We start from the raw sequence: 27510 nt of genomic DNA, 5'->3' as shown, positions 1-27510 counted from the left end.
TCCCCCTGCACCTGGACCTGGACACACTCAGCAACAGTCACCATCTCTTTGTAATAAACTCGTCTCCATGTGTTCCTACCTCTCGAAGGCCTGGATAGTGTAGCTTATCAGCGGTCTGCCCAGGAACGAGCAGAACTGCTTCGGGGTTTGCAGCCCGGTTCTCTCCCCGGTGCCGCCGGCAGGTAGGACCACAGACACCGGGAAGTCCACGCTGCGCTCCGCCGGCTGCCGGGGGCTGCGGCCGGGGTCTGCGGCTGGGAAACTCCCGGGATGAGCGGGCCTGCCTGGACCACAGCTATCACCCTCCATATTGATGAGACGTATCGATGTTAGTTCATGGGTGAGGGTTGTGGGGGGTCGAGGAAGAGCATTCCCAGACTGTCCACCCCCAGCTGATGGGCGGTGGGGGTGGAGGGGTGGAAACACCGGTAACGTGGAGGGAGATGTGGGAAACACCGCCGTCAGGTTGGATACAACACCACACTTCCGGTGACGTGTTTCAAAATAAAGCTCCTAAACTCTGCGTTGGAAAGTTCATGAAATGGAAACCACATGAAAAAGAGAGTAAGAAGAAAAATATTCAGGTCTTTACTTACAATGCCAACGCTGTAAATAAGTCCTTGTCAATAACAAGTGGTCCATTAAATGTTTAAAATTGTAGCCTACTTCCCTAAGAATAAAAATAAATAGCTATGATAGTGCTATATTAATGTTTGGTGACACAGTGTATTCTATGTTTTTCTTTGCCAGTAAAATCTTTGTATCAAAATGATATAACTACAGTTCTAAGATAGCTGTAAAAAAAAAAAAAAAAAAACTAAGTTCAACTGAGGAAAGACTGAATGAATGCAATTTTTGCATTAAAGTAGGCTACCTAATAAAATGCAATAATATTGTAATGTTGAGTAGCCTACTGTAAGTGATGCACTGGAATAAGACCAAACTCTCAACCCATTCGGACACAAAATAGGCCTAATTTATTTAAGACAAATGACAGAAATATAATTTAAAAAAGAAAAGTAGGCCTAGCCTACAGATTATTCCCTTTAAATGGAGTGAGAAAAAAGGAGTAGCCTCAGTCTCTAAAAATGGAAGTAGCCTACTTAATTGCTCTTACATTTAAAATGTAGGCTATGTCTACACCTAGTTGGCTGATGAATACTCTTATTTTTTAAGAACAAACTATTTAATTTCTGGTCAAATTCAAGTAAACCCCCCCCCCACTTGACGCATCCCTTGAAAAAGATTGACAGCTGCTCTCTCAGCCGCCACAAGTCAAGATTCTCGCGTGATTTCAGAGTCTCTCACGCTGTGGAAAGTTATTTATGGTAACAACTCTCGTGATATTGTGTTTCAGCAATAGAAAACTACTACTGCAGGGAAAGCCATGCCAAAGATATTCTGAAATCCTATTTTGTGTTAGTGTGCAGTTTATGATACAGACTTTTTTTTTTCTCCAACTAATTCCACTAGAAATGCACATTTTCTTCATTCTCTATACATTGTTGGTGCATTTGTGATCAAGTCTAAATGTAAATGTGAATCCTTCGGTGGAACAAACACTGTCACACTTGGTAAAGTCTCCACTGACAACAACATGTGATAAAAAGTGATATTTATTATTTCATATAGAGTTATTACAAGAATGAATGATGGAGAAGCTTTTCCAGACCTCACCCACAAACTGACGCCACCACGTAAGCAGGACTGTAATATGTTGCCACATAAAATATATTACATCATACATCATAAATCTTACATGGTAAAATTTTATACACATGGCCATACTTCAAAAGGCAAGTAAGAATTTGATATATGTACAAGTATTTACACAAGATTTTTTGTTTTTTAGATGTTTGTTGTGGTTTACTGGTGTTGGTGCCTAAACAGGCAGATCTCCATCTGTGTATAAAATGATTATAGTTATGAACACATGCACTTGGCTACATCTGGGACAATGTGTGTTGTCTTGGGGCTCCAGGGAGCTCTGCAGGCTGAGCATCCCCCATCTCTTCACATTATCTTTAACCTCGTGGATTAAAATGTCAGAAAAAGTCCTCAGCATGCCTTTTGGAGTTCTCCATCGTAGTGAGGAACCAGCTTCACATAAATCGAGTCCCAGTCACGTTGAGAGATAATCCACAACTGCAAGCTCTGGATGTCGTGTCTCAACATCACTGAGACCAAACTCCTGTAGGATGATGTGGATTCAGAGAGAGTCTGCAGGTCTCGTGGGGCCTCAGGGTTCAGTCTCGTGCCAGTTCTGGCTGAGCCGGTTCTTCCCCAGCCTCCTCGGCCTCCCCTTGGCTTTGTGTTTGTGCAGCAGCTGCGGCGGCGAAACGGCCGACTCCTCGAACTTGTTCCCCGACTCGTTGTGCTGCCTGGAGTACCTCTTGCACTTGCAGGAGGTCACCACGGTGATCTTGTACGTTCTCGTGCTGCCGTCCTGGCACTGCAGCTGGATGCGCTGGGTGCGGGTCTTGTCGTTGACGCACCTCCAGTCCTGGTTGTTGCCGCGGCGACCCCACAGCTTCCTGCCGTAGGCGCCGCCGATCCAGTTCTGAAGCATCTGGGCCGGGAGACACTCGCCGGCACACACCAGCTCCTTGATGGGGTTGATGCTGGTGCAGTGGCCGTCAGAGATGTACTTAGTAGATCTTAGTTCTCTGCATCCGATTTGGCTTCGTTCTGTGGAGAAACACAATTAATCAGTTACACTGGGCTGCAGTTTAGGAATAGCATTAATAATCCTCTGATTTCTCAATTCATCGTTCTGTATACAGTTTTTAAAGTCCAAAGGTGACGTCCACACATCGCTTATTTCATCTGACCAAGTCTCAAACCCCTGAATATTCAGTTTACTATCATGCATGACAAAGAAAAGCTGCAAACTCTCACATGTGAGAAGCCAAAACAACTGAAATAGTTATTACATTTCTGCTGCCTGATTATTGCAGCTCTTATATTTCCTGAGAGATGTGACCATGACTTTCCTCTCCAGCACGAATCGAGACAACGACCTATAGCATCTACCAGTGACTCAGTGTTATTATTATAACATATATTGAAAGATAATCCATAAAAAGCAGTGGATTACTGACAGGCCCTTTATATGTGAGCCTCTTTGCAGCCTGTGCTAAGTGCAGGGAAGCAGCACAAAGGCATGTTGACCTTTCTACTTCAAAAAAGTTGAGGAATTATGTTGTTGTGGAAAAGAAAAACTGTCTTCATATCAGGGATTAAACAGGAGGATTATTTCTGTGCAACATCTTGAACTAGTCAGTAATATTCTGCTGCAGGGTGCAAACACTGCCCCCCCCCTACCACCCCTCCACCTCTGTAACCCAAGCTCAGGTCCATTCATACAACTGCATACACCTCAGTGACAATACCTCCCCCCCCCCATCCTCCTTCCATGACAGTGTTTGATGAATGAACAAGACTGAGGCTCCATCTTTCTCTCCCCTCCCCGACTCCCCCCCCCCCCCGGCTGCTGGGGGAGCTCCGAGTCCCAGTCACAGGGAGAACACCTCCATTCAGCTGCACTGACCCCGGGTCAGTTTGCCAGAGCCAGAGTTTGTCGGAGCCTCTCATCCTGAGCTGGACACCGGCCAGTCGGGGGGGGGGGGGACAGCTCTCTCTGCTGGGAGTCGTGATTACAGCAGCAGAGACACTGGTGTGATCACACTGACGGGATTATACTCCTGTGTTTTATCATATTCCAACCCCATAATGTCTATACAAGACTGTGGCAAGTTCACAGTGACCTTAGTGCACCTTGTGGGGTTCTATACTCCTCTACAGTGGCAGGATGTGAATGGCTTAGGCTACTTTTTATAGTTTTTTTTCTTAGTTTATAATTCCCTCCATGGATGCGAGAATCATGTGTAAACCGACTGAAACGATGAGGATGAAGTTCCTGATGGAAAGATCCATCACCTGCCTCTCAGAAAGAGGAAAACGTGATGTTTCAACCTGAACTTTATCACACAGCGTTGTGTTGCATGCAGCCTGTAATGAGCAGGAATGAAGAGATCAAGAAAAATAACAAGGAAAAGATGTTGCAACGTGCACATGGGAGAACTTGAGAAAGAGCAGTTTCTCCTGGTTCTTCACTCTCATCTGTTGTTCATGCTCCTCTGGCTGCATGAGCAGCAGAAAAGTAGGACGCTGGACAGCATGAAGCCATTACCAAATCAAACAAAGATGATGTTCAAATGTTATGACTGTTTAAAGCCATGCAAACATCAACAACATTAAAATATATGGATATCATCAGGAAAGGAAACAAAGTTAAGATGCTGTTTTCGAAGTTTTCTCAAACAAAGTGAACATAGTCACTCCACAGGACCACACACACACACACACACACACACACACACACACACACACACACACACACACACACATTAGACCCTGCAGCAAAACCAGAGGAGCAGCTTCATCCCTACAGCAGCAGGGAAGCCCCCCCCCTCCACTCACCGTCTCTGTGCCCCGCGCCGCCCGCTCCTCTCCCGCCAGTGCGCGCTCGGTTCAGGGACACGTTGCTCTGCAGCTCCGGTGCCGGTGGACTCGCGTGGGAGAACAGCAGCTCCGTGGCGTCGTTCTTCAGGGCCTGGCCCGGACTGGTCCGCAGCACGAGGCACAGTAAGACCAGGGACTGACACGACTCGTGCGCGCTCAGGTGCATGGCTGCTTGCGGGGGGAGAGGTGGGGTGGAGCGCGGCGCGGCGGATGGAGATGAGATGAGATGAGATGAGATGATGTTGGCCCAGTTTATGGGATGTTGGCCCAGCTTGTGGGAGGGTGATGCTGGGTGAATTGCACAGAGGTCTCGTCTGTCCCGCTGGTTTTATGCAGCGCTGCAGCCGGCCCCCCTCCCACTCCGAGCAGCTGCTCAGGTGCGTCTCTGATGGGAGGCTCTGATTGGTCCATACTCACAATACCATCCCGCCCACTGCTTTTATTTTGGAGTGTCAAATTTGATCGTGGATGCTGGGAGGGATGCTCATGCATGATGATGATGATGTCAATCATGTAATTGACTTCTGGTAGTAAACCAACATATTATCAGGCAGGGGCGTTTCTAGACACTCTGGGTCCCCAGGCAGAGGCACCCTAGGCCCCAAACCATTGATGATTGAATTGTGCAGTAACTCTACTTAATGTTAACATTTAGTTTAATGGAACATTTATACCAGAATATTCAAGGAGATAAATAATAGGTTACCTTCCTCTTCCAAATACAAATGAGTAACAGGACAGAACAAGCTGATCTGACAGCAGAATTGATGTATCATCAGCATTTGACAACAAATGCATAAATGGGAGAAATTAACTTAGGCATTGCCAGCATTGTGTATACTATGCATAGTATTTTGTGTAGACAGCCACTGGAAACATCTGTTGTCATTGATATGGACCAATAGAATAGAATAGAACATACTTTATTAATCCCCTGTGGGAAATTCTTTCGTCACAGCCTCAATGTCAGCTGTCCCAGGAGGCCCCCGTCAGCCCTGGGCCCTATAGGCAAGGCAAGGCATCTTTATTTATATAGCGCATTTCATACCAAGGCAACTCAATGTGCTTTACATAAAGACAAAACTTTTTTTTTTTTTAAAGAGAAGCATAAAACAGAATAAAAACAAACACTAAAAACAGAGTTAAAAGCAAGAGCAAATAAAAGTAAAATAAAATAAAATAGATAAAGTTTAAAGTTTTATAGACAGTTGCTTGGGTTGCCTGCCCTGTTCCAATGCCTCTGTTGTCAGGGACAAATTGATTTTCTGAATACGTTTTTGGTCTCCACTTGGCATCCACCTGTCTTATTCAGTGATTTCAGTGGCTGCTTTGGGGGATGCAGTGCATTGAAGGCTGGGCAGAGGAGGTTCACAACACAGAAAGATTAAGGCTACTTCTCAAAATCAAGATGTCCTGATTAGATCCGAGGTCAGCTTCAGTTTTTGTTCTATATTCAGATTATCTAAACACAGCAGTTTCGTTCTAAATGAGACAGAAACGGTTTGCAATCATGAAATCACATATTGCTTCTTCCAGGAAAAAAACGACATGAAAGTTCAGATTCTTTCAGCATGAGAAAAGGTCTTTGTTTAAGAATAACAACAGAAATTGGGATCTAAATTTAGTGGGACTTGGCAGCTGAATACAAGCGCCCAAAACCGTCCTGGATCATAGGCTACTTTTTTCTACAGCTGTTGAGACTAAATCCAGTAAAAGAAAAAAAGCTTTGAAACCTCCACTTTGGATTATTTGCAGTAAATCTTCCATCCTGGATGCTGTGATGCGGTAACAAGCTGAGTCTGGTCTGTTTTTAGAGTTTGGTCTGTAGCCTGAACGACTGATTTGTACAGCTGATTCAAGGGATGAGGAGGAGAGGCTGATGGAAATGTTTTAGTTATCAACAACTTCACATTTTGACCTGATGGTGGCAGTAGATGGAAACTGAGGGGATCAACAAAATGATCACAGTTCATGTTGTATGGGCTGCAGACAGTGCACCACTTATTGTACAGAGACTCTGTAAGATGCAGCCATCTTTGTCAATATCAGCCGCCCTCACCTTCAGACCAGACAGGATAGAGCAGCAGCTACCTACCTACCTCCGCCTATTTGTAGCAGGAAGAGGCAGTAGGCTACCCGCCATTTACCCTCATAGCTACCTACTTATTTACCTACCCACCTGCACCAACTAGAAGGTGGATGTAGGTTTGTGGCTAAAAAGGTTGGTACTGTAGTAGGCTTCTACTACCTCATTTTTGAAAAAAATACTTTCAACCCTGTAACAATGACTCAATCCCCTACCAGTGTTTTTTATTAAAGGGTTGAAGATTTTGGCTAAAAGTAGCCAAAAATCCTTAATTAGCCAACGCAGGACACTTAAAGCAGAAGTAAACAGAATGTTTGTGTTAATCTAAGTCTTAAATAGTTGTATCTTCCGACAGCAATCACTTCTATAGAGTGTTTGGTCTGAAACACGGGTCTGTCAGTCACTCTGCTCTGCTGTAAGCCGAGGAGAAAACTTTCCTTGTATCCTACAACCTTTATCCAATGAGGACAGAGACTTCTGCTTTAAGGAAATCATGAAATTATAACATTTTGTAACATAATTGTTTGTTTTTTCCTAAATATTAACTATCATTTATTCATATAATTGAGCTGAAAGGTTGAGCTTGACTATGTCAATCTCACAATAAAAACAATGAAATATAATAAATATGCTAACATTTTCTTTTCTTTACAGTATTTTAGACTTCAGTGATGTCACTTCCTCAGTGCTGAAGATGTTGAACTGAACCATTATTTCTAAAACGGGGGTAATTGGGATGTTGTTACGGGGTTGAACAAAACTGGGGGACATGATAAAATATTGCTATTTCATAAATAATTTATACATTTTTTTAGAGATTCTTGTATTGTTTTGGGTAAAGTAGTCAGGAATATTATTATATTAACAAAACCAAAAGGTTAATTGCAATTTTTTATTTGTTTTATTTATTTAAGTTCAATGAAAAAGTGATTCTGGTCAACAAGAACATACAAATTTGGCTGTCATCTACGCCTTTCTTTTTTTTCTTTTTTAAGATTTATTGTTTTTTGTGTTGTATAATCCAAAGACACATGGATCTATCAATTTAAGGCTTTAAAATGCAAAATAAATGTTACTTTATTCCAAAATCTTTGAGGTAAACCTGAGGGAGACAAAGTGCACCAGCTACCTACTTATCTATCTACATAGCTGGTGAGCTACCTACCTTCACTAGCCTATACCAACCTAGCCAGCTTTTCTACCTGCCTACCTACCTGGTGTTACCAGGTAACAGACTCACATGTGTAAACTGAAGAGTTTCACTAATAGCGTGTCTGAACTCTGTGACATCTAGTTTCTTCAGTGTGTTCGACCCTGATTTTGTCCACAGCTGCACGTCTTTCACCCCCGTCCTCAGCAGCATTAATCACATGTGTGTGTGTGCACAGCTGAAGATTTAAGACACCAACTCATATTTTACCTCCCGTTTGGCTCCTCGTGTTGGAGGCTCTCCACGTTGCGACATGTCTCTCACAGGCGCACATTTAATTCAAGGATGAAAGCTGATAGTGTCTGTGTGTAATTTGCTGTCTGTCTTTGTCGTCGTCCGTCTGCCTACCTCTCAATCCCTGTCAGTTACACATCTAATGATCCGAGTGCCCAGACTAACTGGAGTCTTTGTGTGTCCGCTGCACAAAACAAGCGGAGATATAATTACTTTTGTGGGGAACGCTCGACCCAGGCTTGTCTTACTGATTTGAAAAGAGGCGTCGTGCAGAGACACTAATTGTTGCTCATGTGAGGGAAAGCTGATACGCAGATCACTTGTCTGGTTTATTATCACACCAGCACTTTTTTCAGGGCTGTGGCCCCTTTTCAGAGAGAGCATGCAGAGAGGAATAATAAAGGCCTTAGGCTGTGTCGTCTTTCCTTTTAAGAGTCACAGGTTATCGTTTGAATCAGCAGTGGAGGAAATGATCACATTCAGCGAAACACAGGGTTAAAACTAGGTTAGAAAGAGGCAAGAGTTTAATCCACAAACAGTCTAACGGATACAATTCCAGATCAAATGAATGTTGTCTTGTGTTAGATTCATGTTTGTACTTAATATTGCATGTTTGCCTTTTAAATAACAGGAGCAAATTGAAGCTTCTGGTCCAACATATGCCTTGGTCCGCCTCCCAGAGTCTGGCCCATGTATACTCCCACCTCTGGGTCAACAGTCTGGCTGTTACCCCCAGGCATTCATTGATATATGTATGATGTTCAGTTTGTGCACCAGGACTCATCCAGATGTGGAAGTAGCATCTGTTCATGGGTCAGGAACCGGGCCAGAAGACAACAAGTATGTGACCCTCGTACAGCCTGAATTTTGTTCTGAATACATGAACTCTAACAGAGTGGTGAGGAAACACCACATAGCGGTCTAACTGGCCAGGCAATGAAGGGTTTAAATGAACATGCCTTTTTGTTCATGACGATGTCGTTCTGTTGATGTTGTTCTGGATAGGTGGTCCTACAGTTACGGTGAACTTTTTTTTAAATTTTTTTTTTTATGCTGATGCTCTAATTTGTATCGTATCATGTTAAAACAAGGATCAATCTGATCAGAATTGATAGGATAGAATATTGGCCTTCTGATTTAACATGGCCTGTAACTAAACAAACTGCAACAATCAACTTAAGAAAACTGGCCTCAGCTGCTGTTTAGTCAGAAAGTTGGCTGCTTCTGACCACTGCAAATACTAAAAAATGCTGTTCACATATTCATTTGGTTTTAGACAGAAGAAAACTAACTTTTCAAATACAAATCTACAGTAGCAGAGCTGTAAGTGTCTTTGTTCCCTCCTGATGCTGCTGTTTAAAACCTCCTGGGCAGGTGACCCCAGCCTATCACTAAGCTACACACTCAGCTTCTGTTATTGTTTCCTCTCTTTTGTTTTTCCTCAAACAGCGACACCAGAGGCTCATTCACACCACTTCCGAGAGAAAATAAAAGGACAACATGGCCCGCTCCTCTCAGGAAGCCATTTACACCCCGACACCCCTCTTAGCTTCTTATGAGAGCGGGTTAAACGGATGCTGAACAGTGAATATGATAGTGCCCCCCAACCCCCCCACCCCTCAGCTTTTGTGCCCTCACTGTGTGAGGAAACACAAAGCTGGGAGCTGACTCCCTCTCTGTGCACTCAAACTCCAACACCAACAGTTGCCCCGAACCCTCATGGGAAATGAAAGGTGGCTGGGTTAATAGCTCACTGGCAAGCAGCATGTCAGGGGGGGGGGGTGCACACAACACCTGGGAAAGAGTCAAGAAGGAAGGTTTGGAACTGATCCAGACAGGAAACAAACAATAGATGAGGGCTGTGTCTCAATCGCCTGAGTTATTCCCTCAGATCACAATCAAAGATACTTTTCTTATTCATAAAACCACAGTCAGGCTAAAATCTCCCCGAGGGTCCTGTTGCAAAACTTAGGTCTTATGACTCCTACTAATCTTCACTGTGGCTGTTCAACTGATAAAACAATTGATATGATTTTTTTTTTCAATTATTTTAATAAGTTATCAATAACTCAATTCCCTTCCCATCAAAATGCTAAAAATCCAAAGGGGAAACCTTCTTAAATGAATATTTGCTGTTTTTCCAGTCAAACTTCAAACTTTATTTATTTATATAGCACCTTTCATACATATAAAAATGCAACACAAAGTGCTTTACAGTGTTAAAAGACCCCTCATTGTCAGCAAATTCAACAGTTTAGTATGTTTTAAAACAAAATATGTTTCACTACATTTCATACACACCACATTCATTCACACAAAAACTAGAGTTTGACACCGGGCCTCTCTTCAGGATGGAGGTGTCATAGTTGATACTGGTACTACTGTATTCACATTGGAGAGAGTAGAGTATGGAGACAACCAGGGGTCTCTCTGCAGTCTGAGGCCCCTGGGCATTTACCTGCTGTTGCTATAGGCTGATAATCCAGTCTGGAGTGGTTCTGTCAAGCACTTTTCAAACACTTTATGTACAAAGAAGATACTTACAATAGATGCATATAAATTAAAGGTGTTGTTTAGGCACACTGTAGCTCCTTACAATAGATCTCCTGACTCTATAAGTGAGTTTCCCAAACCATTTCTTTAATAATAGTTATAATAAAGTAAGAACCAGTAAGTAATATGTAATGAGGCAAGAAGAAAACAAAGTCTTCAGCAGCTTTATGAATACATGTCATTAGTAAATCATCTGTTTGACTGCGACAGGCGAACAAGTGGAAACTGAGTTGACCTTATTCATCTGTGAATTCTGGTGAAACACCCCCCTCTGCTGGACCACTACCCCCCCTGCAGGTGAGGAAGGAAACTTTTTATTTCTAATCTCTGCTTAATAAAATAACTAAAGATAATAACACTGACTCTGTGCATGGAGGGAAAACCAACAAAAAAAGTATAATCTTTTGAAAAACGGGAGAATCACATTTCATTTTGTTGTTGTCGTTTCCTGGCAACAGGAGCAACTGGAAATGCAAAAGACAGACAATGGAGGTGGGCGAGGTGAGCAGCTTTATCTAAACCTTAGTGCAAAGACATAGGAGTTTTACTTTTTGACATTATGTGAGTTTCTTTTCTTTTCTTCCTGTGAACACAGGAGATAAATGACTTCCTGCAGCAGTGTGGGATAAAGAGGGACGCTGACGTCGGCCACCTCAGCCTCATGTCAAAGTAAGACTGACTTCTCTTTGTGGCGTTTCAAACTGATTCACTGGTGCAGTTTCACTTCACATGCAACTTTAACTGAACAGAAAACTCACCAGTGTCCCAGACTTCTCAAGATTTCACTTTCTGAGGAAGCTGTGTCTGAATAACAACAAGGTAAACAACAACAACAACAGGTTTTATGTTTTTAAACCTTAAAGTGACGTTTACTTGTGTTGATGTTGTTGCCTCAGATCAGAGAACTCAGCTGTCGCTCCCTCAACTGCTGCCTGACTGAACTCCACCTTCACAACAACAACATCAAGTCCATCACAGGTGAATGTGAGCGTGTCTTCTCTCTGTCGTCATGACGCCAGTAAAATGTCATCGTTAGTCATTTATAAAACCTTATAGATGCTAATTAGTAAGTCATTTATTACCAACTCTACATTAAAGCAGAAGTAAGTGATATATTTGTGTTAATATAAGTCTTAAATAGTTGTATCTTCCGACAGCAATCACTTCTATAGAGTGTTTGGTCTGAAACACGGGTCTGTCAGTCACTCTGCTCTGCATTTATCGTATCCTACAGTTTTTATCCAATGAGGAGAGAGAACGGCATGCAGGGCTGTGTGTGCAGCCAAGGGACGCCGTGAATGTGGTGACGTAGGGACGAGGACTGTTATGGTGCGTTCAAGGAAACTCGTATTTTTCCGACCTGTGAAGTGGTACCAGTTCGATCTGGTTCGAGTTCACGGGTCAGAAGTTACGAGTGGCCGTTATAGTGACTTTCACCGGTAAAACAGGTCGGAAAAACACGAGTGGGTTGCCTGGAACGCTACAAAGTCGTAAGTTGTGACTTGAAGCTGTAATTTACGGTTTCAAAAGCCTGCCTGGAACGCAGCATTAGCAAAAACGACCGGATCGCTTACTTCTGCTTTAAATATGATATCAATATAAACCAAGTATGAAAATACAATCATTACTATAGATGAGCTGGTAACACTTTATAATAATGCGTAACTAATGCTTAATAGTGTGTACTTATTATAAAGTCTTACCGATGAGCTGATTAGTTCAGAGTTATTCATAACTGTGTGCTTATATAGAACAAACTAATTACTATGGTAGGAAACATTTCAAGTCAAAGCTAAAAATGCTGTTGCTTTACTTTTCTTTTTTTTTTTACTCAAATTAATCATTTCAAATATTTTAATCCTTGCACTTTGCCAGCACTTTTGCTATTTATAACAGTGATAAATGATAAATGATGTAATTGATTTTTACCTTTTATATATTTTCTCTTTAACTGTAAAAGTGGTCCCTCATTATGTTTTCTATTCAATAGCTCTGTAAAACACCTGTTTCAGGAATAAATCTGTGCAGATATCAGATAATCCTAAACAAACAGACTTTAGAAGAGACGGTAGATCTTTATCTGACCGTCCCGCCCTCCTCTGTCACTCAGGGGCCCTGAGTCACCTGACCTGCCTGCGTCTCCTCTTCCTCCACAACAACCGGATCAGAGGTCTGGAGGACACCATGCACGAGCTGAGGAGGATGCAGCAGCTCCACAGCGCCAGTGAGGACTTTTTCCTGCAGCAGCAGCAGCTCCACTGATGTTCACATCCACTCAGAGGTCCTGAAATGTGACTGTACTGTTCTTTTTGGGTTTTTGCAGCTTTTTTCCTCAACCCCATCTCCCATGAACCCGGGTATCGACACCAGGCGATCCACTGTTTGCCCTCGGTCCAGGTCTTAGACAGGAAAGGTGAAAACACGTCACATTTCACACCTGATTGTTCCAAACATCTGTCAGTAGTCTGGTCTCTACCTGCTGTGTGTGCAGAGGTGAAGCCAGAGGAGAGGAGGAAGTCCTTCCAGATGTTCAGACAGGACAGTCACCGTGTCCTCCAGACCGTGGCCTTCGGCAGGCGACTTAAACACTAGAGATGAAGACCAGGACGATGACGGCCGGTTTCACCACTGTAACATTGTGTCTGGAAGTCTGCTCAAACTGATCTGAGGTCTGTGGTTATCCAGTACATTAAAAAACAAGTAAAACAGGATGCTCCTTTCAAAATAAGGCTCTTACCACTGATGGAGCAGGAACAGGGAAACAACAGGATGTTAAACCACAACAGTGAGCAGAAAAGATGTAAAATGCTGTTTCATTTAACAGCTTTAAGCTCGTTCACCTCAGCTCATTAAAAATCTGGATGAGCAGAGAAAAAATTCTAATAATTACAGCATTTGGGAGAAGTGAGCTGTATCTACACACTGTTGAGCATTAATTAGGCACCATAAAGTACTTAATTTATCATTCATAATGCATTCTTCTACACTGATATTCAAAACTATTTATAAACACAGTTAGAATCTGTTGTCTCATATATACAACGGTAGTACTATATCAATATCATATCAGTTATTTAGGAGACGTCAGTGGCTCATAACATAATTGTGTTATGTTAAGTGTCAGTAAATGATTAAGAAACTATTCAGATGAACATTTACGCTGCACTGCTACAATGTGTTTTACTAAATGTTTCATAAAGTACTGAACAAAAAAGTAGAAAAAACACCTATGAACACTCCCCAGTGTGTTTGGTCTATTACCATTTATTGAGAAGTACTTTGTGATTTTTATCTGTGAAAGTACTATATACTTAAACTTTATTTACTGACTTGAGTTAGAATAATTCTTTATTAAGATAATCTTTTTTGATAAGTTATTTATTTATTTTATTAATAATTCAAAGTATGTATTATAGCTAGTGTGTAAAATAATGTATTCTGTAGAGATAGCACCCATGATAGTTTTTTAGTGCACAGTTATACAATATGATTTGTGACAGCTGATGAGGTCATAGAGCAGGTTGAAGACGATTGGGTGGATTTACTGTTGAGTAGTCAACAGGATTACACACTTTAAACGTGACTGATTTATCAGATGTAGACCCGACTCAGATGGATGGATACATGGATACACTCTTGTGTTTCTAACAAACCCTTGTGCCACTTTTACTGACTTTTTTTACTGACTAACTAGTGAACACGAATCAAAACAGGATCAATCCTGCAGAATAAGAGGTCTTTGAATTTGGAGTACAACTGCTTCACTCTCTTATTTCTCTGACATTTACTGTAATGTTCTCAAAAATAAAGTTGTGATCCTAAGTCTAAGTTTGTTAACGAATAAGACGAAGAATTATTATATTATATCAGTAATATATATATATATACACATGTACACACACATACTGTCTAAAGTCCTGAGGGAGGAGGTTGTTCAACTTTATAAAACAGAAAAAAGATATAAAAAGATATTCAAAGACTTGAGAAAGCCAATCAGCAGTGTTCAAGCTCTCATAAAAGTGGAAGTTGAGGGGTTCTGTTGATACCAAGACACGGTCCAGTACCATCAAAAATTTGTTGGTCAGACTCTCTGATGATCTTTTTTTTTTAATGATTGTGTTATTTCTGGATGTCTCAACAGTTTACAGTAATTTGAATCCCATTAAAAATAAGAGAAATCTGTTTTGTCTGATCACTCATGTTTTCCTTAGTGAATGGTACACAGTTACAAAATCTTCCAGGGTATGTAAACTTTTAAGCATATATATATTTTAAGCATATACTGTATATAAATAAAATATGTGAATATCTGTCTGGGGTTCTGACTTCAACTGTAGATACAGAGAAGTAAATGTGTGGTAAAAAATACAGGTAACAGGTGAAATATCAAAATCTGCTGCAGAAGAATGGTGAAGATGTTTTTATTACCATGATAAAGATCAGGTTTTTGGACGACTCGGAGGAAACGACGCCTCAGCTGACGTGTCGTTTGCCTCCGGCGTCTCTGTCCATTCAGGCTGCATCATAAACCAAAGAGCATCACTGACTTGTTTGAGTTTTTTTTTTTTTTTTTTCCTGGACATGATGTTTCTTGTGCTGCGTTCAACAACGCTTGGTCAACAAATGATGTAGCATTTCATGGAGAAAAAAAAACAAAAAACAGACAAACTTTCAGTTACAATTTTGAAAATCCTGAGTGTTAACATCATCCTTTAACATTAAAAATAAATCATGTTTATGTCCTTATTTAAAAAATATACATTTTTGGTCAGTATTGTGCAGCCCTGCTATCCACTCACAATCTACCACCACGTTATTGGTACAAAACACAAAACCACAGCTCTGATTGGCTACACAGTCACGTCTTTCCTGCACCGGTTGCTACAGGTTCTTAAGGCAGATTTATGTTCCATCGTGGATGTGAACCATTAGCTCTTTAAATATTACCCATAATTCCTCTCAGTGACCTCTACCACAAACACACCAGCCTAACGAAAAGTCTCACATTCACATATGACGATGTCCTGGAAAAAGAAAAGAAAAAAGAAACAAAAAAAACAGATATAAAAATGACACACAGATGGCCGCCGTGGCACGAACCTTCCTCATTAGCGGCGCCCGGCGCTCGAGACGCCTCAGGCCGACAATAAATACCAGCTCCTCTCTGCTGCCGGACCAGGCCTCGTCTGTCTGGCTTCAGTCTCATGCTGCTGTGCTGCCTCTTGTCTGTGGAGTATGGATGTGTTCTGCTGACCGCGACTCGTCAGACGCTCCTCAGTTGTCAGCGGCTGTGGCGGCGGCAGCGGCGGCGTGGGGGTTTGAAGGTTCTGAGGGAGCGGCCTCGCTGTTGCTCTCCACTGACAGCTCCTGTAGGGAGTCTGTGGCCTCCTGCACCTCTGAACTCTCCTCTGAAACACAAACACAACACACAGACACCGTCAGTGAAGGTGTTGAAGACCCCCAGCTGGTCATTATGTCTCCCTCTGGTGGTGGTTTACAGCAGTTGCTTAGAAACTGATCCCGCTACAGTATGACGTAACGTTTAACTCCAAAAAGAGTGTTGTTATGATTGTAGAAACCAAGGAGGATAAGAAGTCAGACTTTCCTTCCTTTTGTCTTGCTGATCAAGTGCTTGGTGTTGTGAACAAAGTTAGATATAATAACTTTATTTATATAGCACCTTTCAAAAACGAGTTACAAGGTGCTGTACAGCAGAAATAAAAACATATCAGATAGAATTGCCTGACAACAACATACTAAAACCACCAAGAGAAGTCAAATTGAAATAAAATTAAATAAAACTAAATAATAAAAAGAAGCTGAGAATAATAAAAACATATGTGGGCCACATAATGAGAGATGACCTATGTGATGATGACTGCAAACTCTGCGCACAAGCCAATATGATTGCACGGAAATTCAACAAGATTTTTCATTTACAATAATGTCATTTTTTTCCCCTGTGGGATTTCGGCTGATTAATTATCCATCTGCTTTTTACTGCTCCAGACTTTTATCATTATATTGGCCAATAAAAATGGTAAAACTTTTGACATAAGACTCAGAGTTAAATCAGTCTGAGAGATTTTCAAAGCTTTTTTTTTCTTTTTTTAAACAGACAGATGTAAATCTTGATTTTACATGACAAGTCTTTTTTTGAGGGCACTGATCACTGCAGCATTAAATAGATCCTCTTATGAAAAGTGCATTAGAAAATCAAGAGAAAACGCAAACAAGCTGATAATTACTGTTATTAGATTTCACACTATAACACTATTAGATTTTCATTAATTTTTATCAATAATGGGAATAATGATGATTCCCTGATTTTTTTCCCCCTTTGAAAACTCAACATGGAGCTCTGGAAATGTTTTCCCAAAACAAAAACACATGCACAGATTTTTGTGTATGTAATGTACAACAAAGCTCCAAAAAGCTTGTTTTTTTTATGTTCCCCGAACTTGACTCCATGTTTTGCACAGACACCGGTTACTTTTGGAGTCCAAAAAAAAAGGTGTTTAAACAATAAACCTCTGTCGAAGTTTCACAGTTATGAAGTCATCACCTCATATGTTACTAGTCTGCTCAGACTGTGCTGCAGTGAATTATCTGCTCCTCACTGAGTGCTGAACAGGTGAAGTACCTTGACTCTGCTGCATCCTCAGTTTGGCTGTTTCTGCTTCTTGCGTCTCTCTCTGCTCCTGGAGCTTCTTACAGACTTTCTTGTGGGTGAACCAGTGCATCTTCTGACAGGCCTGACCACAGTAGATCACCTGGTGGACAAAAACACCCCAAGTCACTTCATTTGAACATGTGCAATTTGTATTAAAAGATACAGAAAAAAATGGGATTTTCTAAAGTAAGAAGAATAGTAGTGTGAATGCTGAAACACTGCGGTTGTCTCGACTCTCACCATTTTACAGATGGAGCATCTCTTCTCAGCTCCTTTCTCTCCACAGGAAGTGCAAAACTCAGCGTCCATGAAGCCGACCTGACCAGTGATGGCCTGAGTCAGCACCGACAGAGCTGTGGGGTCATTACCCTGTGATACGGAGGGGAAACGAATGATGACAATGTAACATTAACACAGAAACCTTTACATTTAGACGGCCTCTTTAACAAACTCACAATCTCCACAGGAGCGATGCTCCGCACCAGCTGCTGCAGCAGAGTGGCGTCACAGTACGGGAACTTGCGAACGCACTCTCTGATGAACTTCTCCTGGTAGACGGGGAAACCGTCGCTGTCCCGCCCCTTCAGCAAACTGCAGGACAGAGTTTCAGTTTCAGCAAGATACATTTTTCTAAAATAAGACTCCCCAGAATCTCTCTGTAGCTTCTAAACAGGGCCCAGACATCACATAAGACAATTTTCTATTTCTAGCTAACTCTAATCTAAAGCACATTAAGATTATTAGGAGCACAACAACATCAAAACAATACAACACATCAGATATTACTACATGAAAGGATTTAAACAGAGATGCAAGTGAATAATTTCTCATAATTTGAACCCTCGGCTGTACTGGGTTTAGAATTAAATATATTTTAATAACATCTGTTGTTTAAATCTCTTTTTAACAGACAGAGATCCTGACTCTTATCATGCTGTCAACCTCATTCCAAATCTGTGGAGTGTGGACCTTTACAGGTTACACCAAAACTTGTTCATTTCAGTTTCGGTGTTGTGTTCATGAGTGGGAGAATAAACTGGGATGAGATGACAGAGTCTGTCGTTGGGTCTAAATGCTACATTATACATTACAAGTTTGTAATAATAAAAAAGAGGATCAGAGGGAGCATTTAAAGCTCAACGTTCTTTTGTAAGATCTGTAATTTTTTGAGATAGCTAGGATATGTGTTACACCATAACATTACAATATCTTTAAATGAGGCTCAAATAGAGACTGGCGCAAGGAAAGAAAACTTTCAAGGGGAAGAAAGTGTCTCAACTTGAAGAGTAAGCTGCCATATTAAAGGGATAGTTCAACATTTTGGCAAATAAAAATTGCCATAATCCCTATAGTCATAGCAATAGGTCCGTTACCTTTAATTATCCGTGCAAGCTATTTTTTTTTCAATTAAAGGTAACACACCTACTCCTAAAACTTCAGGGGTTATGGCAATGGGCCAATTTGCCAAAATATTGAACTATCTCTTTAAGATAATTTATTTCCTTTCCAATTCATGGAGTAGATGAGATGGGGGAGATTTTAGCACAACTACTACGCTAAAACTGCACATCACGTTACGACTCTCCCTCCCTCTCTCTCCTCTCCTGACGGCGAACAGCTTCTCATCGTGATGCAGTTTTCTTCACCTCTTCATGAGTCCCTCCAGCTTGTCCTCGCGGTCCTTGAGGAAGGACGCACACTTCCCCAGCAAGCAGCTGATGTAGTGCATCTTCATGGCCAGCACCTCGTTCATGTCCTGCTGCTTGATGCACTTCTCACAGATGAGCTCCATCACCCGCCGACACTTGTCCAGAGCCTCCACCTCCGCCAGCAGGGGGTTCTCCTTCACCAGCATCACCATCTGGAACAAAGAAGAAAACACAACACACTCTTAAAAAAAATGGTCCATTTATCCAGAAATAATCAAACTTAATTTTTTTTTCATTGTGATTTGTCATTTTTCAAATATCTTTACTATTACTACAGATTAAAAGGAGCAAAAAAAAAAGTTTTTCAAATGGCAAAACTGAATATTTGTCTACCGTTATTATTCCTTAAAGGGATAGTTCAACATTTTGGCAAATTCGCCTATTGCCATAATCCCTATAGTCTTAGGGGTAGGTTCATTACATATAATTGATGGTGCAAGCTGTTTTTAGATCGGCGGGGCAGAGATGTGAACTGCTCAGCTCATGCAACAGAGGCGCACAGTACTTTCGCCTTTCCATCATTAAACTCATCAAATACACAATCCAACTACTCCACAACGCTCTCGTGGACATTCCGAGATGGAGTTGTTTTCGAGGAAAATGCGTAGCCGGAAACTACATTCTGGACATGGCTGCTAGGCGGAGTGATTTCAAAAACACAAGTAGGATTTGCTTCATGTGTCGTAATGTTACAAAATTATTAGGGCTGACCTCCAAAAGTCGACTATTCGACGATTCGATTCGGAGAGGTCTGATTCGACTATGAACCTCGTAGTCGAATCTACATAAGACCGTACCATTCTGACTATATGGGGGTGCCCACGGCTGCTGAGCATAAATTGTTACATAAATAGAATGTCTTTTTTCATTATAAAAAGCCTATTTTGATACAAAATCTGGCTACTTTCTGTTAATAAAGAGTTCAAAATGATGTGTGCGTTTAAACGGTAGTCTTAGCTTCTTACTACGTATTAATAAATCACCCACTGCAGTTGCACAAATGAGCGGAGGTTTTTTTTTTTTTTTTTTTCAAATGAGCGGAGGTGAGCAGTACACACAACAACAGGACCGTCAACGTCACGGTACTCAGAAGTCACTGCAGAACAGGCAGAGCCGCCAAAGTTTAAAATCAAGTCTGACAGTCTAACTTTGTCAGCATTTATCATGCATGACCTAACAGAACTACAAAACATTGTGAGGATACGTCTGACTTTGACCGAGTTACATTCAAGAACCTGCTTTCAACCATGGAAAATAAATTAACTCGAGGTGTAATTTTTTTTTTCGATGGATCAGCTGTGTTTACCGTTTCAAGTGTTAATAGTTCTGATGGTTAGACAGATGAATTAGTCCCTAACACATCCTAAAGTTTGACATGTCAGAGTTTTTCAGAAGAGGAACTCGTTTTTTCCGACTTCCGAGTTGTCATGAACGCATCATAAGTGCCGGGAGTCGGGATGCGAGAACAGCTGTGATCTCGTCCCTCTGCACTTTAACACTGAGCCTGTCTGTCACTCTGCCGCTGCCGCGGTCACACTGTGTGTTACAGGATTAATTAAAACACACAACGTAATGTACGGATTGTCGAGTCCTTCTGACCTCAGTTTGTTTTGATACTACATGTTTTACCTGGTTTCTCTGTGTCCACGACCACCGCTATCCTTCACCACATTGAGGGATGTTTGATTTGCCACTCAGTCCGAGCAAAAGGAGCGTTGTCCAGGGCAACGTAACATAAACGCATACCCTGGCCAATGGCTACTAAAAATCATCCAAAGTGTGGGAAATAAATAAAGGTATTTGTTTTACACCGACCATATTTTTGGGGTGTTTTAGCTCTTTTGTTTGAAACGGGGAAAAAGTCGCAAATTTGCTGCTATCTTTAAAAAAAAAAAAAAAAGGTTCGACGATCAGTCGACTACGGCAAAATCTGACGAATCAGATTCGACTATGTAAATCCTTAGTCGAAAACAGCCCTAAAAATTATACGTTATTATTTCATAGTGTGGTGAATGTGCAGGTCATAACTTCATCACGAGAGCGTTTTGGCGTTGTTGGATTGTGTATTTGATGAGTTTTGAGGGAAAGCCGAAAACATCTTTTCGTGAGCAGCTCATGTCTCTGCCCCGCTGATCTAAAAACAGCTTGCACCGACAATTAAAGGTAATGCACCTACTCCTAAGACTATAGGGATTCGGCGAATTTGCCAAAATGTTGAACTATCCCTTTAAGGAGGGGGAGGAGGAAATAATAAATGTATTAAGAGGCAGTCTATTAGAGGATGGGGCAACTAGAGAGATGAATTGAGTCTGTGTGTGAACAGTGGGCTTCTACCTTCACGGGGTTGAGGTTGGTGCTCATGATGATCTTGTGCAGAGGTCCGGCCAGTTTGGGCGGCAGCTTGGGCTCCTTCTCCAAACCCTGGGCCTTGGTGTAGTAATCCAGTCTGGCACGTGAAAAGAAATTGTTGATCACCGTGACACAGTCGTGTTGCCCTGAGGAGGAGGAAACAGATTCATGAATAATCACACTGTAAGTTACATGTTTGTGTGTAGTCAGAGCTGTTCTAGTCTGACAGCAGTCAAACAGTCTGTGTCAGTGTGGAGGAATTCAGGCCTCGAAGCGTCAAACCTTTCCACCAGCTTCAGACCAGATGGACCGAACAAGATGGCAGCACTGTAGGTCTGTAGCAGGGCTGCACGATATGTCGTCCGAGCATCGCCATAATCACAGGACGTGTTTTTTTTATAACATATTAAATTTTGTTTTGCTTCAGAAATCATCTCTGAACCAGCTTCTTGCTCAGCTGTACAGTTCTCAACGGGCCTGAAAATCAAAACCTCAACCGTGGGTGTTGACCCAACGCTGCCCGACTCACTAGCATTAAAGCAGAAGTAAGTGATATATTTGTGTTAATATAAGTCTTAAATAGTTATATCTTCCGACAGCAATCACTTACATAGAGTGTTTGGTCTGAAACACGGGTCTCTCAGTCCCTCTGCTCTGCTCTGAGTCGAGGAGAAAACATTTATCGTATCCTACAGTTTTTATCCAATGAGGAGAGAGAACGGCATGCAGGGCTGTGTGTGCAGCCAAGGGACGCCGTGAATGTGGCGACGTAGGGACGAGGACTGTTATGGTGCGTTCAAGGAAACTCGTATTTTTCCGACCGTGAAGTGGTACCAGTTCGATCTGGTACGAGTTTACTGGTCGGAAGTTACGAGTGGCCGTTATAGTGACTTTCACCGGTAAAACAGGTCGGAAAAACACGAGTGGGTTGCCTGGAACGCTACAAAGTCGTAAGTTGTGACTTGAAGCTGTAATTTACGATTTCAAAAGCCTACCTGGAACGCAGCATTAGCGAAAACGACCGGACCACTTACTTCTGCTTTAACTGAACCTTGCCAAAAATAATGGAAGAAAAGAAAAAAAGAAGCACAAGACCCGACTCAACCCGAGTTATTTGTATGTCTTTTTGGCCCGGGGCAGGTCGGGTTGGTTGAGATCTCTCTCTCTCTCTCTCTCTCAGCAGTCAGCTGACAGTCACCCCCCCCAATGCACACGCTGTCAGCCACACACTCTTCATTCAGGATCTTCTTCATCCACAGATGAGCCCACTGAGTTTCATGTTAGATCGTTGACTCAGCCTAATTTTAATATTATTAAAATGTTAATATTATTAAATATATTATATAAATATGATGAAAATTAGGTTATTAAGCCTAAGATTCATAGAAGGGTATTATAAGAATATGACGGTATCATGGTGTGTCAACCTAATTGTTTCCAAATGGAGTTATTCAAGTCATCTAGTGAAAAATCGCAATATCAGTTTTTTCTGATGTGGTGCAGCCTTAGTTTGGAGTGAGTAAACATCCAGATGATGGAGGTTTTATTTGAAAAGCCCATGAGCAGAACAACGACTGAGGACGCGTCGCATCCAGACGTACCGACAAATGCGGCCATTTGTGCAGCCGTCCTTCCCACCGAGTTGACCACGTCCGTCTCCGCCCCCGCGTCCAACATCATCCACGTGATATCAGTCTTCCCTGTGGGGGGGGGGGGGGGGCACAGAGGGAGAAAAGTCAGAGCAACACACAACAGAGACGGTGGGCTGAACATTTTAGTTCAGGGGCCACATACAGCGCAACTTGATCTGAAGAATTCCAATATCATTATTAAGATGTTAACAGTTAAAGAACTGTCCCTTTACAAAACATAATGGCCGTACGATCCACACCCCTGAACCGTTCCACCTGTTCCACCACCGACGTACCCGACAGGCCGGCGAACATCAGCGCCGTGTATCCGTGCTCATGTTGGTTGCAGTTGACGTCCGCTCCGTGCTGCAGGAGCAGCTTGCACATGTCGGCCTTCCCCTTGTAAGCAGCGTGCATGAGAGGGGTCATCCCATACTGTGGATGACACAACAACACTGACACATCCGCCGCACTTCACATGGACAATGTGGAAAAACCACAAAACAAACATGGTTTCTATTTACAGCATAAACATATACAGTTTTTATCAAAACCACAAACAAAAACACTTTTGTACTGTCACATGTAATTATCTTGATAAAACATCTCAATTACATAACAATCAAAAGGTGCTTGAATTTTGTATGCATAAGTTTAATTGTTTTTCCATTTGTGTCTTTTGCACCAAACAAATATTTTCAAGTTATTGTTATGAAGCTTCATGGGCAACATAAACTGAATCCCATTCTGCAAAGAGAAGCTACCTCCACCTGTTGCAGTTCATATTTCCTTATTACTGCACCAACCTGGGGAAATACTCATCCCACCAACACTGCTGTCTATTTTTCTTCCTGCATTGAGAATCACCCACTGTACATAAAACTCAGCCTTTGTTTATGAGATCAGGCATTTCCTTCAGTCTATCAAGTCAACCAACTACAGATGGCTTCATTTGTTTACAGCTTTTCAGCCAGGTTCTTCCTCAACTGTCATTAACTGTAATCTTACTGTCATCAATTTCATAATAATTTGTTTGATAGATTTGGAAAGTGATAAAGAAATTGTTAGATTTGGCACAGATGCACTATTATAAAGCTGTTCTTGTTTTTGCCATTTTTATACTTATTGATCATCTTTCTAACCAACTAATGAATCCTTACTATTCTTTTTCAGTTTTACTAAGTTAGGTTTTGCCTTTCTTTTAATTTTTATAATTAATTCCTGCGCTGTAATCTTTTTTTAAACCCCTCTGAGGATTTCTGGCAACTATCCATCACATTTTTTATATGTATATTAATCTGTACTGTTTGTATAACAAATCTGTGAACATAAGATGTAATAGAAGATACCTCTACAGTAGATGTCAAGTTATCTGCTATATGACAAAGGCTAATTTTGCAACACAGTTTTCCAGAAAAAATGGAGTAATATGTCCGGTATCTACTGAAGTGCTGAAAAGACTCACACAGGTTGTGTTACTTAGCAGCCTACTTGTGTCAGACAGCTGATGCTGGCAGGTCGACACAACAGACTGACAGAAAGAAAGAAGGACGTGACGGATGTCCTCCAAAACCCTTGAGTGTGGAGGCTCACGAGTCCTCTTGTCCCCCACACATGTCAGTGAACAAAGGAAGAGCTTTGCTAAAGATCCCATCATGGGTTCTTCAGTAAAAGCTGTCATACTGAAATGCACCAGCCACAGCTTGGGAAAGAAGCCACTCTGGTTACATTCAAGATGCAAAATTAAGGATAAATACGATATCAGCTGACAGGCTCAGTCACTGTTTTTGAACAACTAATTTAACTAACTATTTTTTTTATAGTGTTATGTTACCAGTGAATGACCAATACACCAGTACAGCACACATCAGTGTCCTGGCATGTGAGTTGGGAGACATGTGGACTAAGGCAAAATGTGTGAGCCTGTTTTTGAGACTTTATTCTTGTCAGACATGTTCAATTTACCTCATCCAGACAGTTGACTCGAACATCCTTACAGCCCAGCAGCCTTGAGGCCTCTTGAACATTTCCTAAAGGCACAAAACTCAACATTAATCCAACAGAGACAGAGCAGCTATAGCTTCATCAGCAGTTTATGCAGCCCTAATGGTATGTCTTCAGTCACGTTTATGCATCAGTTAACTTACATAGCACATGCTCTTAAACGTATACAGTGCGGACATTTCTATATAAACTGCATCAAAGATTGGTTTCATCCTGGGAGCTGATGGGGACATGGACACAACAAGCTATCAGATGGAAGCTACCCATTAGCTCTTATAACGTTAGCCCAGCTAGCAAGCTTCGTCGTTACACTTCACATTAAACGCATTGGTCCGCTTCCACAAAGCAGTCCCAGGTCAGCACGTGTGATAAACTGACATCATCCTGTATTATTTCCATCACTAACTTATCACGAAGAAGCTAACACGCGCTAACTACTACTAACTACTGCATGCATGGTTTCCTCAGGGATTAGCGTTAGCCGGAGAGGGGGACTTACCTGCAGTAATAACCTCAAACAACTCCTTTTCGCTTGAAGACAGGTCTCCCTTCTTAGGAGCAGACATGGTGGTGTTTAATAGTTTGATTCTAGAGTATGAAGACACGAGTCAAGTCAAGAAATAACTATTAAAACGCACGTGTGTGTACGACTTTCCAGAGCTGCTTGCGCTCGGGTATAAAGGCTAGCACAGGTTGAGCTGTCATTCAGGACGTACCATCTTGTCCTGGCAGTAGGGGAGACTGGGTCACAAGCAAAGGGCAAACTGCAACATTAGACAGGAAGCTTGGATTATGTCTTCAGCAGATATATCCACAACTGACTCTGAGACATACAATAATAAAATTAATGATTTAAAGCCACAACTTTAACATCGGCGCAGCTATGACGGTTACGTACACCCCTTTCTTTAACGGAAATAATCAGATCCACAAAAGAGAATGTGCTTCACTGTTCATGGACTGTATGTAAAAAAGACAACTTCCTCTGCAACCAGCGCTGTTATATCTACATTTTATTTATGTTTTCTGCTTTCTCGCTATTTATTTTAACCCTTTTTATTTTCATCTTATTTTGTTATATCATTTTTTAACCTCTTACTTGCCTTTTACATGTTTTAATTCTTTTGATCTCAATTCTGTGCTTTATGCTGTTTAATACCTACTTCCTTTCATTACCTAATTTAGCTGATAACATAATCTTACATTTTACTGTAGTTCATCCTGTTCTCAATGTATGTTGTTGGGTTCTGTTTTCTGCATGTGTTGCTTGTAGTCGGGTGTTTGTCTCTGTCAATGTGTTAATCAAAGATGGACTGTGGAAGTGGCCTACACTTTGCTGGCCTTTAGATAAGAGTTATGCAGCAATCATGCAATAAATACTACCCTTGTGACAGTTATAATGTTCAGTTTCTGTGGAGTGGTGTTCATGGTTAGACTGTTTGTGATGCTGTTCAACTGCCCATACCAATATATTGGTTGTCATCTTTATTTGTTGTAATGGATACACACACACCAACATTTGTGCGCTGTGGTAAAAACCTACAGTGAAGTTGACTTTTTTTTTTTTTTTTTTACACAGCCAGAATAAAAAGCAAACATCACACATACACACAACTTTGATCCCAATAAGACCGGCAAGTTTAAATCATGGTTTTGAATTTTCTCAAGAAATGAATCATCAAAATTTTAAAATGGGCTTAACATTGGACATACAATTCATTAAATTTGATCCCAAAGCACCATATTCTTCATCAAGCTATGAACTCTAACCCAGCCAAGACACACCCCTAAGGATGAGCTTCTTTCACAAATCAAATTCTACAAATTATTCTTGCATTTGGAAGGTAAAAATGAATAATTTCGACTCATTAGGGCAGTTTTTAAATCCAAAACATTTGGCTGCATCCAGAGATTTTCAAACTGAGGAAGGTTGAGAGGGAGACACACTGACAAAGGGTTTTTGAGAGGTAAACTGGATGGGCACATGCCAGTGTCCTTGTAGTTTGATGACTTGACAAGTTTGTACAAGAGGAGCAGCAGAAGAAAGAAGCTCCCCACCACCGCATTCACTGTGACTTACACAGACTAACTTCACTTTATTGTCATTCAGGCAAAAAAAAAGAGGGGGAAAGAAAGAAAAGCCCACAACTTTATTATCACTAATAAAACATGAACACAAATAAAACACACATGTCATTTGTCAAACACGACTCCTATCACACTTGTTTCTCATAATGTGAAAACCAATATAAATCCTTTTAGAATGCAAGTAGACAGTGATAATTTCTAATGACATTCGGACTACTGTCATAGACCATGTTCTTGTGTATGGCATGACAATGAGGGAGGCCAAAGGGTCCAACCAAACATCAATAGATTCTCTGTGTCTATATTTTGACCGATTAGAGCAAAATCTGACGACATTGTTTGGTTTTGAGCACAGGTAAAACTATTTTGAGGCGATGGTTTGGTTTTGCAAAAAGAAGCTGAGGTTTTGTGAATGTAGTGTGAGAAAAGAGTTTTGTGTTTATAGACTA

General features: G+C 41.4%; 4 protein-coding genes across 4 annotated transcripts in view; 1 reads left to right on the top strand and 3 right to left on the bottom strand.

Moving 5' to 3' along the window:
• crppa (CDP-L-ribitol pyrophosphorylase A) overlaps positions 1-466 on the bottom strand; it is an 83055-nt gene extending 82589 nt beyond the window's left edge. The window contains exon 1 of the mRNA XM_085803487.1: positions 80-466. Coding sequence (XP_085659613.1) covers positions 80-309 — 230 coding nt within the window. The 5' untranslated portion in view covers positions 310-466. The remainder of the gene's footprint in view (positions 1-79) is intronic.
• Positions 467-1600: 1134 nt separating this feature from the next.
• On the bottom strand, positions 1601-4753 carry sostdc1a (sclerostin domain containing 1a). The gene is made up of 2 exons (XM_085803483.1): positions 4483-4753; positions 1601-2688 (listed from the first exon to the last, which is right to left on the bottom strand). The coding sequence occupies exons 1-2, from the start codon at positions 4688-4690 to the stop codon at positions 2240-2242; spliced, it is 657 nt and encodes a 218-aa protein (XP_085659609.1). The 5' UTR covers positions 4691-4753; the 3' UTR covers positions 1601-2239.
• A 6340-nt stretch (positions 4754-11093) lies between these two features.
• lrrc72 (leucine rich repeat containing 72) lies at positions 11094-13225 on the top strand. The gene is made up of 7 exons (XM_085803290.1): positions 11094-11108; positions 11203-11276; positions 11357-11426; positions 11504-11585; positions 12718-12831; positions 12931-13020; positions 13099-13225. Exons 1-7 carry the CDS (start codon positions 11094-11096, stop codon positions 13197-13199), a joined length of 546 nt encoding a protein of 181 aa, XP_085659416.1. The 3' UTR covers positions 13200-13225.
• Positions 13226-15025: 1800 nt separating this feature from the next.
• Positions 15026-25659, bottom strand: ankmy2a (ankyrin repeat and MYND domain containing 2a). Its single transcript, XM_085803482.1, has 10 exons — positions 25473-25659; positions 24935-24999; positions 23266-23404; positions 22940-23038; positions 21324-21484; positions 18927-19141; positions 17736-17871; positions 17521-17649; positions 17251-17380; positions 15026-16015 (listed from the first exon to the last, which is right to left on the bottom strand). The coding sequence occupies exons 1-10, from the start codon at positions 25537-25539 to the stop codon at positions 15882-15884; spliced, it is 1275 nt and encodes a 424-aa protein (XP_085659608.1). The 5' UTR covers positions 25540-25659; the 3' UTR covers positions 15026-15881.
• Positions 25660-27510: the final 1851 nt, after the last annotated feature.

Source organism: Trachurus japonicus, chromosome 16, assembly GCF_045865225.1.
Source record: "Trachurus japonicus isolate A0001 chromosome 16, Traja_1.0".
NCBI classification, from domain to species: Eukaryota; Metazoa; Chordata; class Actinopteri; order Carangiformes; family Carangidae; genus Trachurus; species Trachurus japonicus.
Note: the sequence above shows the minus strand (reverse complement) of the source record. Positions and strands in the feature narration are given on the sequence as shown.

What these genes read in the sequence shown, in the direction of transcription:
- sostdc1a (XM_085803483.1), bottom strand. Translation starts at nt 4,690, where the DNA reads ATGCACCTGAGCGCGCACGAGTCGTGTCAGTCCCTGGTCTTACTGTGC. An exon ending in CGGCGCGGGGCACAGAGACG is followed by an intron (nt 2,689 to 4,482) that starts GTGAGTGGAGGG and finishes GTTTCTCCACAG; the next exon opens with AACGAAGCCAAATCGGATGC.
- ankmy2a (XM_085803482.1), bottom strand. Translation starts at nt 25,539, where the DNA reads ATGTCTGCTCCTAAGAAGGGAGACCTGTCTTCAAGCGAAAAGGAGTTG. An exon ending in GTTTGAGGTTATTACTGCAG is followed by an intron (nt 25,000 to 25,472) that starts GTAAGTCCCCCT and finishes TTGTGCCTTTAG; the next exon opens with GAAATGTTCAAGAGGCCTCA. An exon ending in ACAAATGGCCGCATTTGTCG is followed by an intron (nt 21,485 to 22,939) that starts GTACGTCTGGAT and finishes CCTCCTCCTCAG; the next exon opens with GGCAACACGACTGTGTCACG.
- lrrc72 (XM_085803290.1), top strand. An exon ending in CACCTCAGCCTCATGTCAAA is followed by an intron (nt 11,277 to 11,356) that starts GTAAGACTGACT and finishes TTAACTGAACAG; the next exon opens with AAAACTCACCAGTGTCCCAG. An exon ending in GCAGCAGCTCCACAGCGCCA is followed by an intron (nt 12,832 to 12,930) that starts GTGAGGACTTTT and finishes GGGTTTTTGCAG; the next exon opens with CTTTTTTCCTCAACCCCATC.